Source organism: Ursus americanus, chromosome 12, assembly GCF_024610735.1.
Source record: "Ursus americanus isolate L20-20 chromosome 12, mUrsAme1.1.p, whole genome shotgun sequence".
NCBI classification, from domain to species: Eukaryota; Metazoa; Chordata; class Mammalia; order Carnivora; family Ursidae; genus Ursus; species Ursus americanus.
Window position 1 is genome coordinate 30130654 of NC_142138.1, and position 17722 is coordinate 30148375.

Consider the following 17722-nt stretch of genomic DNA (forward strand, 5'->3'; position numbering starts at 1 on the left):
TTGTTGATACATATTTGTGCTCCCTTAATAGTGGCAAATAATTAATTTTAGATGAGCCCATCACAGCATTTTTAAGCAGAGGGCAGTCTCTATCGTTAAACAGCTCAGGGAGAATTTCATCTCCTACTTTTGAAGAACCCTTTGATGCACCCAAAACCTGCAGAAAGGTGATTCCAAACCCACTTAACTTTTTAAAAACTGTGAAATGTCTGCAAGGGGTTCTCTGATCTGCTAGAGGAGACCGAATCGAGGAGAAGAAAAGGCCGCTTTCTCTCCCCAGCAAGACCCAGATCCCTGCCTGCTGCTGAGCAGACTTTGTATACGTTGAACCACAGAACGTTTATTGGGGGAAAAAAAAGGGAGAGAGAAAAGAAAAAGTAGCAAGCATCGAGGGGCAGCCGCGGGAGACCGGGACGGCACGTAATCCGGGGGCGGGGTCTCGGGGGCCGCCAGCCAGTGGACGGGCCCGGGGGCGGGGCCGCGGCGCGGGGGGCGGGGCCTGTGCCCGCGCAGCTCGCACCGCGGTCCCCTTATTTGGATCTGCGGGAATGTAGGCTGGAGCGGTCCTGCCGCGGTACCAGCCTCCAGCCTGTCGCCGGGACTGCCCCTGACCCAGGCGCGCCCGCTGCTCGGTGGCAGAAGGGCCGGCGGAGCGCCATGGCCTGCATCCTGAAGGTAACGACTGGGATCTGAGGCTCGGACGCGTGGTTGGCCAGCCCCTTGCTGCTAAGAGGCAAGGAGTCAGCCGCGGTCCCACCGCATCCTCATCTCAGTTGTCTTTTCCTGGCATTGATTTTCTTTTTGTTCCTTTGGCAAATGCATATGGAGGGAGATTCTGAAACATGCAGCTGGCACAGCTTCTCTTCCCACCATTCCTGCCTGCTCGCGCCTGCATTGAAGGAGCTGCAGACTGTTGGCTCCAGGGGAGAGCAGGGCTGTGTGCCGAATAATGGGGATGGCAGGGAGGGGAGGGGTGCTCCCGCGGGTCCCGCGGCTCGGTTGCCTGAGGCCTTTCAGGGGCCAGGGAGAATGGAGAAGAGTCTGGGCATGGGTTACTGGTGGTAAAGGATATAGCACTTTGAATGGGGGTGAGAGTGAGCAGAGGGGGGTTCTATTGAACATTTGATCTCTTGAAGACAAACTTCTGAGTTTACAGGTAGTCCCTTAGGAATGAGTTTTCTGTGAGATCTGCTGGCATTATGTGCCATTAACTTTACTTTAGAAAAGTTCACAGAGGATGTTTTTATTAGTAGAGAATCTCTGACCCTCCTTAAAGTCATAAATTTGAACTGACCCAATGATTTCACTCCATATCAGAGTCCGCCAAACCACCCCTTCTTTGTTGAGTTTTCTTTCTCCAAGTCTGGGTTCTGGGCCTGGACCAAGCATCGTTCTGGGTTTACAGCTTTGTGGTGTCAGGTGGGAAGATGTGGGGTTAGTGCCTCACTTGAGAACTTTCCATTCCACAGGGAGAGGTGTTTTATTTGTTTTTTGTTTTCTTTTTTTCTCACTCCTGTTTCTCCTCACCTAATCTGACTCCTGACTGCCTGAATCATAAACATTCACAGCCTGAAGGTTTCCTGGGCCTTGACTGGAGAATGCAAAGGCCTAATTGTTCCAAGGTTGGGGGAGCTGTGTGATAGAGGAAAACACCAGAAAAAGATTTTTGTTGTTGTTTATTGTGAAATAGCATTTGTTTCTCTGTAGGATGATTCGAAGCCATCTACCGTTATACTAGTTACCTGTGTCACAAATAAGAGATTGTGTCACAAATAAGAGACTAACCTAGGAGAGGTTTTTGTGTGTGTGTGTGTGTTTTTTTTTTCCTTAGAGTAAAGGAGGTCAGATATTTCCTGTGACTTTTCTGAACTTCCTCTCTTTGGTTTTGGAACATTTTCTGGGACATAACAAATGGTAGCAAGATCAAGAGGAAATACGTAATACATCGGTATTACAATATGGGATTTTTAAGTTGGAGTCTCAGCACAAGGACTGAAATAAGAGTATGAGTCATTCTTTACTATTTATTATATTATTAGCTGAAAGGGAAATTGAGGAGCATGACATTTATCATTGGCTATCTTCATCTTTTGGTTTCTCCCTGCCTTATCTTGCACATGTTCCAAACATTTTAAACTCATACGCCAAGCTACACATGAATCTGATCCAGACTTTGTTTTCAAGCACCTCACATTGACCTCAGACATTTGGGGGCACATCTGAGTCCTCTTTATCATTCCTCCACCGAAATTCATCTGGGATGCAGACAGATAAACTTCAAAGAGGTTTGGATTCAGAAAGAACTTGGTCTGAATACAGGTTCTGCCCATTGCCACCTGGGTGCCCTTGGACAAGTTACTTAAATGTCTCTGAGTCACAGTTTCCTCAGTGTAAGATTAAGGTAATAGCACCTACTCCACAGGGTTGCTGTGGAAATAAAGTAAGATAGGGGATGAAAACTACTCTGTGGCATAGGCATAAATATGTGCCACTTTTTTTCTGACATGTAATGAATACTGCAGTTTAACGAATCCTCAGTATATCCTCTGCCTATTTCATATAATACAACTCTCATTCTTCCATCAGACCCTGCAAGGTCAGTAACGTTTAAAACCCCATTTTACAGATAAGGAAGCCAAGGCTCCTTAGTTTAAGAGATTTGCCCAAGGCAGCAGGGTTAAGGACAAAGTGAATGTGGGTTTAGACCCAGATCTGCCAGCCTTTCTTATACTTTCATGCTGTTCTCTGTACTTTCCCAGGTGACCACTTTCTAAGATGTCCCGATACCATTCAGAATCCTTACCATGTTTGAGAAACAAAGTACCTTTGTGCAGTGATGGTCTCAATGGCCTACGGTAGGCCTTTTGCCCTTCTGGTCTTTGAAGACCATATATGGTGGAGTGGAGAGTCCGGAGACCTGGATTCGGTGCAAGCCTGCCCTCCTGTATATGATTTTAGACAGTCACTGCAATTCGCTTATTTTAGAATGCAGAAAATTATAATAATTATCTGACAGGGTTTTATGAAGGTAAAATGATGGATTTTTTTCCTTTTTTTTTTTTTTTTAAACCAAAACATTTTCTGCCACTTGCCAGCCCTGGGCTTGGTGTTGGCATTACAAGATGCATGAACCACTGACTTGGTTCTCAAGTGGCTTACAGTATAGGAAAAGGGATAGAAAAGTAAGGGAACGTTTATGTTACCATGTGAAGAGTAACATAGATGTGCGGAAGGCATCCTACAGCATGGAGGAGAGAAATGAGCCCTCCTATTGACTAGTCAAGACAGGCTTTCCACTTACTGTACTGGAGCTAGGTTTTGAACACTGCATCGGATTTACGATCATGGAGCTTGTGTTTTTAAAAATAACTTTTGAGGCAATGTCAGCTTTACTCCGGGAGAAAACTAATTTTCTTAACAGATTTTTTGGGTTGATTCTATCATCCATTTTTATTTATGAGAAAACTGAGATAGAGGTTGATTAAAATATCCTTATGGCCTACACAGTAGTGACCCTAAAAGTGGGGATCTCCAAGTAACTAAGAGAAGGCCATGCCGTGGCAGCTAGGGGTGGTCCTTTGTAGCATGCAGAACTGTCCCCTCGAGGTACTGTGTATGGGGGAGGCCCATTCTGTCCCTGTACAGAGCTGGCTCTCATAACAACAATAATTAGTACCTCAATAATCACTGAATTGTGAAATATATATTCACTCCACATTGCCTGGGCTTTGAAGCCAGAACTATGTGGGTTTCAGTTATGGCTCCACCACTTACTAATTCTATAACCACAAGCAAGTTTCTTGATTTCACTGCTCTGGTTTCTGAAGTGGGGATGATCATGTGTTCCTCAGTGGGTTACTCTAGGGGTTAAATGAGAATATCTGCACAATAGAGAGCCAAAGGCTAGTTACAGTTTAGTAAAAACAAGTCCAAGTCTTAGGTTCCTTTCTTGCTGTGCTCCTGGTTAGGCAGCCCTCCTGGGTGGCTGTGCTGTTGTGAACAATTAAGGCAAGGACCAGTCTTTTTCCAAGGAGTGTTTTAAAAGTCTTGGAAATTTTGATAGACAAGAAAGGTGTCTCATTTGTATTTATTTGACTACTAGCGAAGCGGAACTTTTAAATTTATATTAGTCATTTGTTTTCCTTCTGTACATTATAGATATTTAAAATTTTCCAGTAATAAAATTTGTTTATCTTTTCTTTTATGATTTCTACCTTTAGTCGGCAGGTATGTATGTGAGCACAGTATCTGGTACACTTTTGGTATTTAGCAGTATTTGATGAATTGTATTCAGCTGCCTTTGTATCCAGTGCTAAAGGGTCACTGAGTGGATAGGTAGACACAAGACACGTATGAGCCATTTCTGCCTTAGCATAGGTCATGGTTTTGCCAGATTGAGGAGACCCATGAACACGAAGCAGGTAAACAATAACATGACAGGTGCATGACTTAGCCACTGCTTTCTTCCCTCCTAGTCACCCATCCCCGTGTAATATTTACTTAGATGGATGGGAAATTGGATGACTGGTGATATCAAGTTATGAACGTGGTGTCTTCTCATTTACATTTCTTCCGCCTCCCCCAGACCTAATTCTTCACCATATTGCATCAATTATATCTAGAAGAATCTCTCAAATCTGCCTGTTACTCTCCATTCTTACTCTCTCTCTGCCTCGTTCAGGGCCTCATGTTTGCTCTGTCTTTTGAAATAGCCTCCTTTTCTTCAGGCTCCCCCAAAACTTGCCCATCTTCCACGTTACTCTCATGAGATTGTGTAAAGTGCAGTACTGATCAAGCCACTTACAGGCTTGAATGCTTGTCTTGGCTCTCCAGCCCCAGGGGGATAACCCAACTGTTTAGCTTGGGCTTCAAATTCCTTCACCATCTCGCTCCTGCACACACCTGACCTCACTGCCTGCTGCTTTTACCCGGGTTCCTCACCCAGACACTTAACCTACACTCATCCGGGGTCTGTAGATGTGGCACTTCCTCATGGGTCCATGTCTTTGTGGTATAGGTGGGGATTAACAGCCTTGGCTTTGATATCAGACCCACCGGCTTCAGCCATGAGATTGATCAGCCTCCGCTTTCTCAGCTGTGGGTTTGGAACAAAAATAGTGCCTACTTCTTCAACTTATGAGGAATAGATGAGGTAATTCTGGAGAACAGAACCTGACATATCCTGGATAAATAACCATTAGCAATTCGTTGCTGTTGGCATGCTGTTTTCTCTGCAGGAAATTCCCTCTGCTATCACTTTTCCTCCAGCGACAAAAGTCGTGCTCATCTTTCAGCTCCTGGGTCACTGTCCCATCTGGGGTGAAGCCTTCCCGTGTTTCAGCAGGCTTCTCCAAGCGCCCGTGGTCTCAGGTCTCATCTCTGTAGCAGCAGCTATTACCCGGTACTGTCAGTTCGCTGTTTGCCTTCCCGACTCCTCTGTTTGTGAACTCCTAAAGGGCGGGGGCCTTCAGTAGGTCAATCAGCTGGTGTTCGCTGAGCCTTAAGAGTGAATAATGCTAATGGTGTGGTAGTATATGGATGGAGGTATGGGTGGCTACCCTGATGCGTCTTGGGGACAGAAAAAGCCTTGTCTTTTTTTTTTTTTTTTAAGATTTTATTTATTTATTTGACAGAGAGAGAGAGACAGCCAGCGAGAGAGGGAATACAAGCAGGGGGAGTGGGAGAGGAAGAAGCAGGCTCCTAGTGGAGGAGCCTGATGTGGGGCTCGATCCCATAACGCCGGGGTCACGCCCTGAGCCGAAGGCAGACGCTTAACCGCTGTGCCACCCAGGCGCCCCAGAAAAAGCCTTGTCTTATTCAACTTGGTGTCCCGTAGGAACTTGCCTGGGTCTCACTAAAGTGTTACTTGAAGGTTTATTGAATACATAAATGCATTCATGTATTCGGTTTTTTATTTTTTGAGATGCCATTTCTAGACATGGGCCTAACCTGTCCTCTTTTGTAAACACCTGAATTCTTCATGGATATAGCATGGATTTTTCACTCTAACATGTAGCAAGCAGGTTAGAGCTTACCAGTTACTTTGTTCCTTAAATTCCTTCTCAGTTTGTTTCTCGTACATCTGTTACTGTGTCTCCTTTAAAATCTGGAGCCAATTTGAAATCTGGAGGGAAGGGGAAGGGAGTACTGGACTAGAAGGAAGAAAGAAGGAAGTGCAGGAATGGCTTATCTTTTGTTATGATCTTTTTGGTTCTCCAGGTTAACAGAAACAAACAAAAAAGCAAAAGTAGAAACAAAACAAAAAACCAACACCCACAATCCCAATTTGTGGTTCTCACACTAGGAGGTCTCAAAGTGTTTGAGAACAGTCTGGCTTTGCTGAGGCTGGAAAGCCACGGAGACTTCACAGGTACACAGATTATAAATCTGAAACTCTAAGATCACCCGGCAAGTGGAACAGACAAGGCCCTTGGTCTAATAAATCTGCTACGACGTTTCTTTCTGCTGGGGGGAGATGCTGGCTGATTTTCAGTCTGAAGGTGACCGAACAGAATGCTTTTGCAGCTTCCAATTGCACACTTTGGGGAATGAGTTTCTTGTGGAGAAGCAGTGCTTTTTGGATGAATTGAGAACAAAAGCAACAATAATAGTTGCTATTTATTGAGCACCTAGAGCGGTCGGGCTCAGTCCTATGCTGAGTGCTTTCTATACATCATCTCAGGCAAACTTGTGTTATAATGAAGACACTGAAGTTCCGAGAAGCTAAGTCAGTAACTTGTCCCAGGTCCTGTGGTTAGTAAGCGGTGAGGATGGAATTCACCTGGCTCTGTGTGGTTAGGTAGTGTGTCTTTTGCCTACAGTGCCAATTTAAGTGAATGTTTGTGGGGACTTCGTGTTTATTTCACCATCTTCTACCCAGGCAATACTCAGTCTAGACAGCTTCCTAACACCCGCCTGGTCAGGATCACTTTTGGCTGTGCTGTTTTTATCTGTTCCTTCTTCAGAGTTTCCTTTGTGACCTAGGAACTCGGGGGAAATAGAGGGCCACAGAGACTGGGGAGGTAAGAAAGTTCTAATTCTGCCTCCAACACTGAATAGCCCTTTGATCTTGTGAAAGTCACATGACCCCTCCCCCTAGCCTGAGAAATCCATGGGTCTCTTTGCGAGGGGTGGGGGAGTGAAGGAGAGGGGTCATACAGAGTTGGATTTCCCCTTAGGCCAAGCTTCAGGGCCCCTCCAAGGCTCTGGGAAAAGGCCCTGGATTTTTGTATTTATAATTTTATGTTCATTTTCTTAAGGAGACCCACAAATCGTATAGACTTCAGGCTTCCCAACCTGGATCCCCTCTGGGGCGGTGTTGGTGTCCAAAAGAGTTAATGCTTGCAAAGGCACTCTTCAAAGCAGAACGCACTGTACACATATGGCAAAACTATTATTAGTATTATTAATAGTTAGATAACAGCCTGAGTCGAGGAAACCTGTCTTGGGAACTGGTGGGCTTTAAAGAAGGGTTTAGATTTGAGGAAAGCAGAGGGAGCCTATTCAGCTTTCCAGTAGATGACTAGGGAAAATTATGAAATCTCCTCCCCAGGAGGAAAATTTCTGTTTGTGAAAATTTAACACACAGTTGTGCCTGAGGGCTGGGAGTTGGAGGAGTTCTTTTCTGTTTTCTGGCTTCTGGGAAAAGTGGAGGAAGGCATTTTTCTAATTGGAGAGAGTAGATTTACAAGTGCTACCAGGATCCCATTACAGAGAGCTGCAGTTAGCTCCTGGTTATTAAAAGGCTCATTATTCAGTTTATGGATTATCCAGATCCTGTCCGTCCCCAGCCATTCTGATGTACACCTTTTATGCATTTTACTGCCAATTAGCACCTCCACCAGAGTCAGGAAAGGGAGAGGAGCTAAACCCCAAACTGTTTAATTCCTCTCCTTGTTAACAGCTGTGTCAAGGGTTGTCTGCAGGAAGGGGGTTATAGGAAATGGCTCAAGTGAGGTGAAGGGATTATCTGTGCTTTCACTATTGTTTTCTTTTCCCTCAGCGCAAGGACTGAGAGTAGGCTCTGGTTCTGATTTTAAACTGATTTAAAGTTGCCTCATCAGAGACCTTGGCCCAGGGTATCCAGAGATTCAATAAACTAGAGCCTCAGGGTAGGTAACATTCTCAGAGAGGCCCCTGTGCCCCATACCCCATCATCTCGGGGCCTCCTCTCATTTCCTGTGTGATGTGGAGGGGTGGGGGCTCACAACATCTGGTGCTTGGGAGAGTGGGGGAAGCTAACTTCCAAAGAGGTGGCTTGGGGGCCAGGAAGGAGGGGTCCTTGTACTCGAATCGTTCTAGTATTTGTGTAAAAAAGAAATGTATGTCTTTGCATATACATAGTCAATGTAAATATATAAATAAAAATATATACCCACATTCATTCAATCAATTGCACCTTCATATTTACTCAGATTTTAAAATTCTTGCACATAAAATCCTTCTTGGAGGGCACTTCTCTCTAACTTCAGAGGTTATTTTGTTTTTTTTTTTTTTTTTTTACTGTATTTATTAGCTGTTCCTTTACTGGACACAAAAATAAAACTTCTTTGGTTTGTTATGAAAACCGTATTTGCATCCTGCCCTGAGAAGGTCCTGAACACAGGGGAGTGGGAAGTAAGATGTGTATGTCCTGCATTGGAAGTGAGTCATGATGTGGGATTAGAATGTGCACCTGGAGCTCATCTTAGGTTTCAAGGACTAGGATGAGCAAGGAAGTGTTCTGGGATGATCTGCCTCCTTGGGACAAGTGGGATACACCCTTGCAAAGAACAGGGGCTGCCATTCCTGGCACTGTTGTTTGCTGTTTCTGGCCCCACGAGTAGACTGGACTCTAAAGAGGGGTGAAAGTCTCTCTGTGAAGGTTTTGCCTTATCAAGCAGGGAAAATGGTAACCGGGAAAGAAGGGCTGTTCTCCAGGGTATGGGTGGTAAGCGAATTTTGAGTGCAGAGGTCAGAGCTGAACCAATGCTGAGTCTGAGTCCAGCTTTGTGATGAATACGAGTCTTGGCGGTAGTACGTTTATTTAGTGCAGTGCTGTCCGGTAGAAATCCCACGCGGCTCACTTACGTGATTTTACATTTTCTAGGAGCCACGTTAACACATAAAAGCAAAAAGAAACAGGCAGAATTTACTTTAATAACATACTTTATTTAACCCAATATATCCCAAACATTTTCATTTCAACGTGTAATCAATATAAAAATTAATGATGAGATATTTATATTTTTGTTTCATTAAGTCTTCAAAATTCAGTGTACATTTTGCCGTTACGGCATATCTCAATTTGGATGCTAAATTTTCATCAGAAATTTAGATTTTATAAAATGCACAGTCAAAAAAGTAGATTCGCATGTTCCGGTTGCTCCAAAGATGCTCAAAAGTTTTCCAAGAGTTGAATCAAGTATTGTTGAAAATGTGGGTAAACATGGGTTCCTCAGTCACACTAGCCATATTTTGAAGTCTCTACAGCCGGCTGTGGGTAGTGGTTGCCGGGCAGGACAGCGTGTTTGCTCAGGTCCTCATCCTCGCCCTCAGAAGGGACCACTGCCCGTCCAGGCAGTGAGAGCAGTGGAGCGGGTGGGGGGAAGGATTGCCTGCTGGCTGCGAGCAGAAGGGGAGGACACTCCTGTTGGTCGGACCCTTGGCAGCCAAAGGGAGCAGTGATGAGCCAATCATGAGTGCTGGACCGAGGGACACACTGGAGCCTTTCTTGAGCCCTCGGAATTTCACCTAAAATGGAGTCCTCGGTTTTTCCATTTCCTGAGCGCGATTGGCCCCCTAGATGTTGAACAGCTGTGAGTTCTCCCAGGGGAGTGCGGCTTTGGTCTCAGTGTGGTAGTGTGAACTCCTGTAGGCTTTGAGGTGAGAGACAGACTGTATACACTTTGATTTGAGCCATTCCTTTGCACAAGCAGGGCGGTCCACACATGGCAGCAATTTGGACGTTCGGAGTAAACCACATGTCTTCTTTTAAGTTAAGAGAGTAAGGTGATTGGCGTTCTTTTGTACAGTTTGCTTATTTTTCACTGCTTGTTAGTGTGTATATAAATTCAGCAGTATGCGAATAGCTGTATGTCCAGTGGTGCTTAGCCCAAATCTGTTTGTAAACCCCCAGCTCTGTTTTGTCTACACTTGTGCATTGCGTCCCCACCCTGCTCCACCTCGTCTTCTCGGATCAGGAGACGACACTTCATTATACTAATGGCAGTAGCTGCCGTTTGCTGCCTACCTTCTCTCTGGCAGACAGCCTGCCAGATATTTTACAGCTATTTATTATCTCAAAAGATTTCAAGATGGGCATTATTTACTTTTGTTGGACTGATGAGGGAACTATGGTTCGTATAGCTTAACAGTTTTGCTAACCCAAGAGTGTTAGACCAGGATCCTCTAGCTACAGTTGGGCCAGATCCCCTGTTGCCAGGCCCGTGGTTAAGGATGGGTTTTGCATTTTTAAGTGGTTGAAAAAAATTCAAAAGAAGAAAAAGATTTCACGAAGTGTGAAAATGTATGAGATTCAAATATCAGTGTCCATAAATAGTTTTCCTGGAACACAGCCATGTTTCTTTGTTTCCTAGTGTCTGTGTCTGCTTCCACGCTACAATAGCAAAGTTGAGAAGCTGACATTTGGACTGCAAAGCCTTAAAAATTTGCTGTCCTTTTGCAGATAAAGTGTGCCACCCCCTGTGCTGGGCTGTTAAATTCCTTCAGCAGACTGTCAGAGCGGGGGTCAGGGCCTGTGCAGGGTCTCCCATGGATCTTCAGCTCTTGCCCAGGGGCCCCACACTGAGGACGTCAGAGGGATTTACTGAGCGTGGAGCCAAGCACTCCATGTGGAAGAGGAAACGAAAGCTTACGGGGGAGATGTAACTCCCCAAAGCCACATGGTGGGGTTAGAATTCAGACTCCAGAGCCCCCCAAGTCTGTGGCTTCTGACAGATACACTGACCACAAGTGCTGTTCAGCTGGAACTACACCAGAAACCCCAAACGGCCTGTTTGACCAGAGATCGCTAAGCCCCACACGCAGAGTTTATGATTCCTTAGGTCTGGGTTGGGGCTCAAGAAGTTGCATTTCTGACAAGCCCCCCAGGTAATGCCGATGAGGCCCATCTGCGGGCCACAGTCCTGACATCCTACATCCCACTCAAAAAATAGTTGTTGAGGACGCCTGGATGGCTCAGTTGGTTGAGTGTCTGCCTTCAGCTTAGGTCATGATCCCAGGGTTGTGGGATCAAGTTCCACATTGGGCTCTCTGCTCAGCGGGGAGTCTGCTTCTCTCTCTTCCCCTCTCCCTGCTTGTGCTCTCTCCCTGACCAATAAATAAATAAAATCCTTAAAAAACAACAACAAATAGTTGTTGAGTCATGGAAGGCTTCAAACACATGCGGTGCCCCCCAGAAACTGACAAGAATATAAGTCAGTTTAAGAAATTTAAGTCAAGTGCATTCTAATAAGCTTTTTCGGCATTGTAATAAATTTGATTTCTTCCTTCATTATTCTCATTAAACCCCAAGCTTTCTGATGCCATGGGGCTCAGGCCCCCATGAATATTGAAACGCGTGGGCCTCTGTGTCCAACAGCAAGGGCCTGGGGGTGAAATGAACTCCTCGCTGATGGCACTCCTCCTGTGTTTCTGGAAACTCAGTTTCTTTCAAATCAGTTTCAACATCAGTTTATGTTGATTTATAAACCAGGGCTTTGGCTCCTGCTGTGATTGTAGGTCAAACCCTTTCTTGTGCTCTTGTTTCCGCCCCTGCATGCACCACCTCCCTCCCCCACCCAGGTCCGTTTCTCTGCTGTGGGTGCAGGAAACAGCTTCTGAAGTCAAATTGTACTGGCTTTGGTCATGAAAGGTAATGCATTAGTGCTAGAGTTCACTGTCTTAATCATTGGCTCTACTCAGTCTCATATTTAAAAAATTGTTATTTAGGGGCGCCTGGGTAGCGCAGTCGTTAAAGCGTCTGCCTTCGGCTCAGGGTGTGATCCTGGCGTTATGGGATCGAGCCCCACATCGGGCTCCTCTGCTATGAGCCTGCTTCTTCCTCTCCCACTCCCCCTGCTGTGTTCCCTCTCTCGCTGGCTGTCTCTCTGTCACATAAATAAATAAAATCTTTAAAAAAAAAATCGTTATTTAAGGATTAGGAATGGGGAGAATGAAGACTGGCGAAAGATGATAGCTTTCTTTTTTTTTTTTTTTTCATGTTGATGATTCACAGCCTTGTTTGGGATTTTAATAAGTAACACAAAGCATTGGAAACTGCTGATTTAATCTCTTCTTATAGGCTCATGTTGGCATAAAGAAAACAAATCTCTAAGGTGTACCTTTTTACTTTCTCCTGGCTCTCTATTTCCATGCTTCTATTCATGGTGCAGCTCATTTTTCTGATTCCCCCCCTTTCATCTCTGGCCTCTGAGCCCCTCCCCGGTAGAGTTGTTATAGGGATCATTAGTTAGTATGTATAAAGAACCATAATCCCAGCTCTGTAGAAGGGAAGCCTTATAGAACTCTATTTACCAAGTAGATAAAACCCTCTCGCAGGGTCCCAGGTTATAAGCCATTCTATTAGGAATTCTCTGGGAAATGTGACTCATTTCTATGCCAGTATAAAACCATCAGTATGGTGTTTATGACAGCTCATGTCATCCCGCACACCTTTGCCACGGCCTGGAAGCTGACTTTACAATTACTCGTGTTTGCTCTTTCAATGCTGACCTCCTCAAACTTGTGGCCCTTTCTTTCAACCTATTTCTAGGAGAAAATTCATTCCCTAGAAGCAGCAATTACCTGCCCCCTTTCACCTGCTGCCTTCTTTATTTTTCTTTCATTCTTTCAGTTGGGAGTAAGAGAATCTCTCTCTCCTACCCTGGTTTATGTCACTTAATTATTTGTTCCTTAGCTGGTTTAATGTTTATTTAATTCTGCCATGCTGTTTAACCCCAGCAGCCTGGTTGCTGGCTTAAGCTGAGCCAGGATTTCTGCTTGTGACTTCTAACTTGTTGATAGAGTAAGGTTTGTTTTCCTCTCATCCGTGTTTGACCCTTGGTATTAAAACCTTATTTAAAGAAATGACATCTGAATCATATATCATCCTAGATTTCTGTATTGGAAAAGTTGAAGTTCACTGTATGTTCTAGATTTGTGTAGGTGAAAGGGGTCTGTATTTGGCCTGTTTTTCCCTCTTATCTTCAGCAAACAGAGGCTTGTGAAGAGGAAGTTTATCATCAAGCACTTAGTACAGTGGGTGAGAGGAGGGGTAGGAGGCATGGAGATGGAAGAGAAGCTGAGGATTTCTTTTGTGTGTTTTTTTTAAACAATTTTATTTTATATATATATATACATATATATATATACATATATATATATATATGTATATATGTATATGTGTATATATATATATTTATTAAGAAATTCCACAGCCAACATGGGGCTTGAACTCATGACCCCGAGGTCAAGCATTGCATGCTGTACCCATTGAGCCAGCCAGGTGCCCCTGGAAAGCTGAGGATTTAATTCCTTTCTAAGGGAAATTGAGTCTGCATGGATGATAATAGTAATTGTAACAATAGTTTACATTTACTGAGTGCTTACTGTTTTTATCGAGAACTTTATATTTTTGCATTGTCTCATTTAATCAAGCTCATAGGCTAGAGTATGAGTTATAAATTCCCATTTAGATGAAGAAATTGAGACTTAGAGAAGTTGAGTAACCTTCCCAAGGTTGTACAAAGAGGGATCAGGGTGTGGGTGGGTAGGATTCGAATCTAGTAGGAGTCTGGCTGGAGTTAAATGTATATAATAGAATCTATTCCTATAATCATACATGGACAAACCTATTTGTATTTGCCCACAATAATAATAATAATTTTAATGAACATTTATTGGGTACTAAGTTTGTGGTAGGTAATGTAAGGCATTCATGTGATCTCCTTTATCATTCAATAATCCTATTAGAAAAATACTATTAGTATCAAATCTATTTTACCTGTGAGGAACCCTGAGGTTTAGACAAAACTCATCTTCTTTGCCTAATGCCATGGCTAGTGAGAAGAGAATTTGTGTGACCATTTTATTTTTATTAACTACTTTACTGTTATTTAAAAAAAATTTTTTTATTAAGTTTTTATTTTAGTTCCAGTATAGTTAACAGACAGTGTTATATTAGTTTTGGGTGTACAATAGAGTAATTTAACAATTCTAAACATCATTACTCAGTGCTCATCATGGTAAGTGTACTCTTAATTCCCTTCATCGATTTCACCCCCCCACTCATCTCCCCTCTGATATGCTTTATCTTATTTTATTTTATTTTATTATTTCATTTCATTTCATTTCATTTCATTTCATTTCATTTCATTTCATTTCATTTCATTTCATTTCATTTTTTAAGTAGGCTCCATGCCCAGGGTGGAGCCCAACACAGGGCTTAAAACTCTTGACCCTGAGATTAAGACCTGAGCTGAGATCAAGAGTTGGACGCTTAACTGACTGAGCCATCCAGGCACCCCTGATATGTTTTATTTTAAATGAGTACCCTCATTTAAAGTTTCTTTTTTTTTCAACAAGAACATTTCTTTTACTTGAAGCATACTTCAGAATACACTGTTCTAAAAGATATATATATAAAACATTCTATCCAAGAAAAATAGAATACACATTTTCTTCAAGTACACACAGAAGAATCCCCTGGTTAAATCACATAAAAGGACACATAACATATTATGAATTTCAGAAGACTAAAATCATACCAAGTATGTTTTCCAGCTATGCTGGTATGAAACTAAAGATCAACAATAAAACCAAGTTGGGAAATCTACAATGTAAATATTAAATATTTAATATGTAAATATTAAACAGCATATTCCTGCACAAGCAATGGGCTAAATAAGAAACAGCAAATCAAAATATGTCTCAAAACAAAAGAAAAAGAAAGCCAATATTCCAAATCCTATGGGATGTGGCAAAAGCAGATGTTAGAGTGAAATTTATGCTATAAATGCTTATATTAAGGGAAAAAAGTTCAAATAAACAACTTCACATTATACCATAAGAACTAGGAAAAGAAGAAACTTAGCTGAATTTTTTTAGTAGAGGCAGGAAATAACAACTAAAAGTCAGAAATGAAATAGAGACCAGAATAAACAATAACATAACATTGAAAGTAATGACCAGTTTTTCCAAAAAATATTGTTATTATCTAACATATATTGTGCACTAAGGCCTGGGCCCTATTTTCAGCACTTCATACTTATTTAACTCATTTAATCTCTATTTTCCAGGTAAGGAAACTGAGGCACAGAATCCTTAAGGTCACCAAACTATTTTTGGCGACCCAGGCCCTTTGGCTCTGGTTCTGTGTATGTAATAAACATGCACATAGCCATACACCCTGTTTTTAATTGTTGTTGTTTTTGTTTGTTTGTTTTGGGTTTTTTGTTTGTTTTTTGCCACTTTTATGGTTTACCTCTTAGTACAGAGAATCACTTAGGACTATTGAAATCCATTCCAGTATGAAATCAACCCACATCAAAGGAGGTTATGTAAATCAAAAAGATTGCTTAATTTTTGACTTGAGAGAAACTGAATTAAAAAAATATTTTGAGTGTTTCTTTGTTTTCCCTTTGAAGAATTTTGAATCAGATCACACTTAGGAAAGACCCACTTAGGTTGTCAGATATGAAATTAATTTCTTTGTGAAGATGGTATTTGTATTTGAGCCTAAGGCCATCGTTCTGACTGGGTGGGGAATGCCAGGCAGCTTTCCCTCTTGACTGCTCTCCCTGTTTTCCCCTTCATTGCTGTCCCCCTGGATAACGCCACTGGGCAGCTAGAGTGATCCTTTAAAAAGTAAGTCAGGTTATGGCAGTTGCCTGTCTAAATCTTTTGGTGATTTTCCATTTCACTTGGGAGAAAATCTGAATTCCTTCCCATGGCTCACAATGCTCATGATCTTGCTTTTGCTTATTTGAGAAATCATCTCCTATACCTTAGTCCCCTGCTTATTTTCATTCCATCCAGTTCTTTGACCATGTCAAGTTCCTTTCTGTGTCAGAGCTTTTGGGCTGCTGTTCCTCTGCTTTCCATACCTTGCCCCCAGGGTCTTTTTGATGCTATCTCTTCCCCTCTTCTATGTCCCAAATTATTAAAGGCATTGCCTCAGGCAGGCCTTTTGCAGATTATGCCAATAAAATATAATTCTTCCAGGGCACCCGGGTGGCTCAGTTGGTTAAGCGTCTGCCTTTGGCTCAGGTCATGATCCCAGGGTCCTGGGAGGGAGTCATAAGTCAGGCTCGCTGCTCAGAGGGGAGTCTGCTTCTCTCTCTCCTTCTGGCCCTCCCCTCTGCTGGTGCTTGCTCTTTCTCTCCCTCATGCACAAGCATGCTCTCTCAAATAAAGTCTTTAATATATATATATATATAATTCTTCCTGATATTCCCTATTATGCTCCCCTGTTAATTATATGCATAGCACTTTCTTAATATATGAATTCATGTGTATTTGTTTGTTTACTTGTCAGTCAAAAGACTGAAAGGGCTGGGATCATGATTATTTTATTCATCACTATGTATCTAGCATCTAGCACAGTGCGTTCAGCAAACTAATGAATGGTTGCATGAATTAAATTTCAGGCAAAAAAAATAGAAAAAAGCATGTGCAAAGATACAATGGCATGAGGCATGAAGCAACAGGTCATTTTGGGGAGTAGTGAAAGTTGTGGGGGTGCCTGGGTGGCTCAGTTGGTTGCATGTCCAACTCTTGGTTTTGGCTCAAGTCCCCGTCTCAGGGTTGTGGGATGGAGCCCCGTGTCAGGCTCTGTGCTCAGCAGGGGTTCTGCTTGAGATTCTCTCTCTTCCTCTCCCACCACCCCTCCCCCTTTCTTTCTCAGATAAATAAATAAATCTTTAAAAAAGAGTTGTGGGGATGGCTGTCACTGGGCTAGTTTTGGGAGCTGGGGGGATGATATATATGGGGTTAGATCATGAAGGATTATGTGGGTTCTGCCAAGGAGTGGGAACTTTATCCTCTGGAAATGAGGAAACACTAATGGGTTTTAAACAGATTATTAAATGCAGTTGAGGTGTTGAATCAGAGAGAACATCCTATTGTCTCATTGACTTTTAGAGTACTCAAGAGTCCTTAGATCGACTCTTGTTATTGTCCTTTGTATTTGAAAATTATGTGTCCCAATTATGATTTTGCTACAAGGATTGCACAGGCAGAATTTCAGACAGAATGCTGGAAATTAAAATATACCAAAGATGTAAGTGTGGTTGTTCGTGACACAGCTTGGTGTTTTATCTATCAAATGTGGATGAGCCAATGATAAAATTAAACATTTTATACAAGTAAGTTATTAGTGTCTGGTCATTCAGCATCCCATATAACTAAGAATCTTAAATTTGGACATTGTCTCTTGAGTCATTTAGGTGATATGTGGCAGACTTCAGGCTCTGTTTTGGTAGAGCTGACTTTTATGTTCACTTGATAGTATTGCTTTGAAGATAGTATTGATAGTATTGCTGCACAGGATGCTGTGTAGTTCTGCCTGTGGATCAATGGCACAGTGACTGTCTTGGGAGCCTGCCTTTGCACAGCTACTATTACTGAGCATCTACTATATGGCAGGCACTGAACTAGTCGTCTTACATTACACGTGGGTAAAACTTTATAGCCTCTGTTTATGGTAGATGTATTCCCATTGTACAGATGGAGAAACAGGTTC

General features: G+C 42.8%; 1 protein-coding gene across 4 annotated transcripts in view; it reads left to right on the top strand.

Annotated features, from left to right (window-relative positions):
- The first annotated feature begins 501 nt into the window (after positions 1-501).
- ST6GALNAC3 (ST6 N-acetylgalactosaminide alpha-2,6-sialyltransferase 3) overlaps positions 502-17722 on the top strand; it is a 514884-nt gene continuing 497663 nt past the window's right edge. For 2 of the 4 annotated variants that reach the window (XM_045801995.2, XM_045801992.2), the window contains exon 1: positions 503-675. Coding sequence is in view for 1 of the 4 variants with exons in the window: in XM_045801992.2 (XP_045657948.1) it covers positions 658-675 (18 nt within the window). In the remaining 3 variants the exon portion in view is untranslated. Of the gene's footprint in view, positions 676-17722 lie in introns of all 4 variants that reach the window. The other 2 variants (XM_045801991.2, XM_087866012.1) reach the window with 2 other exon arrangements.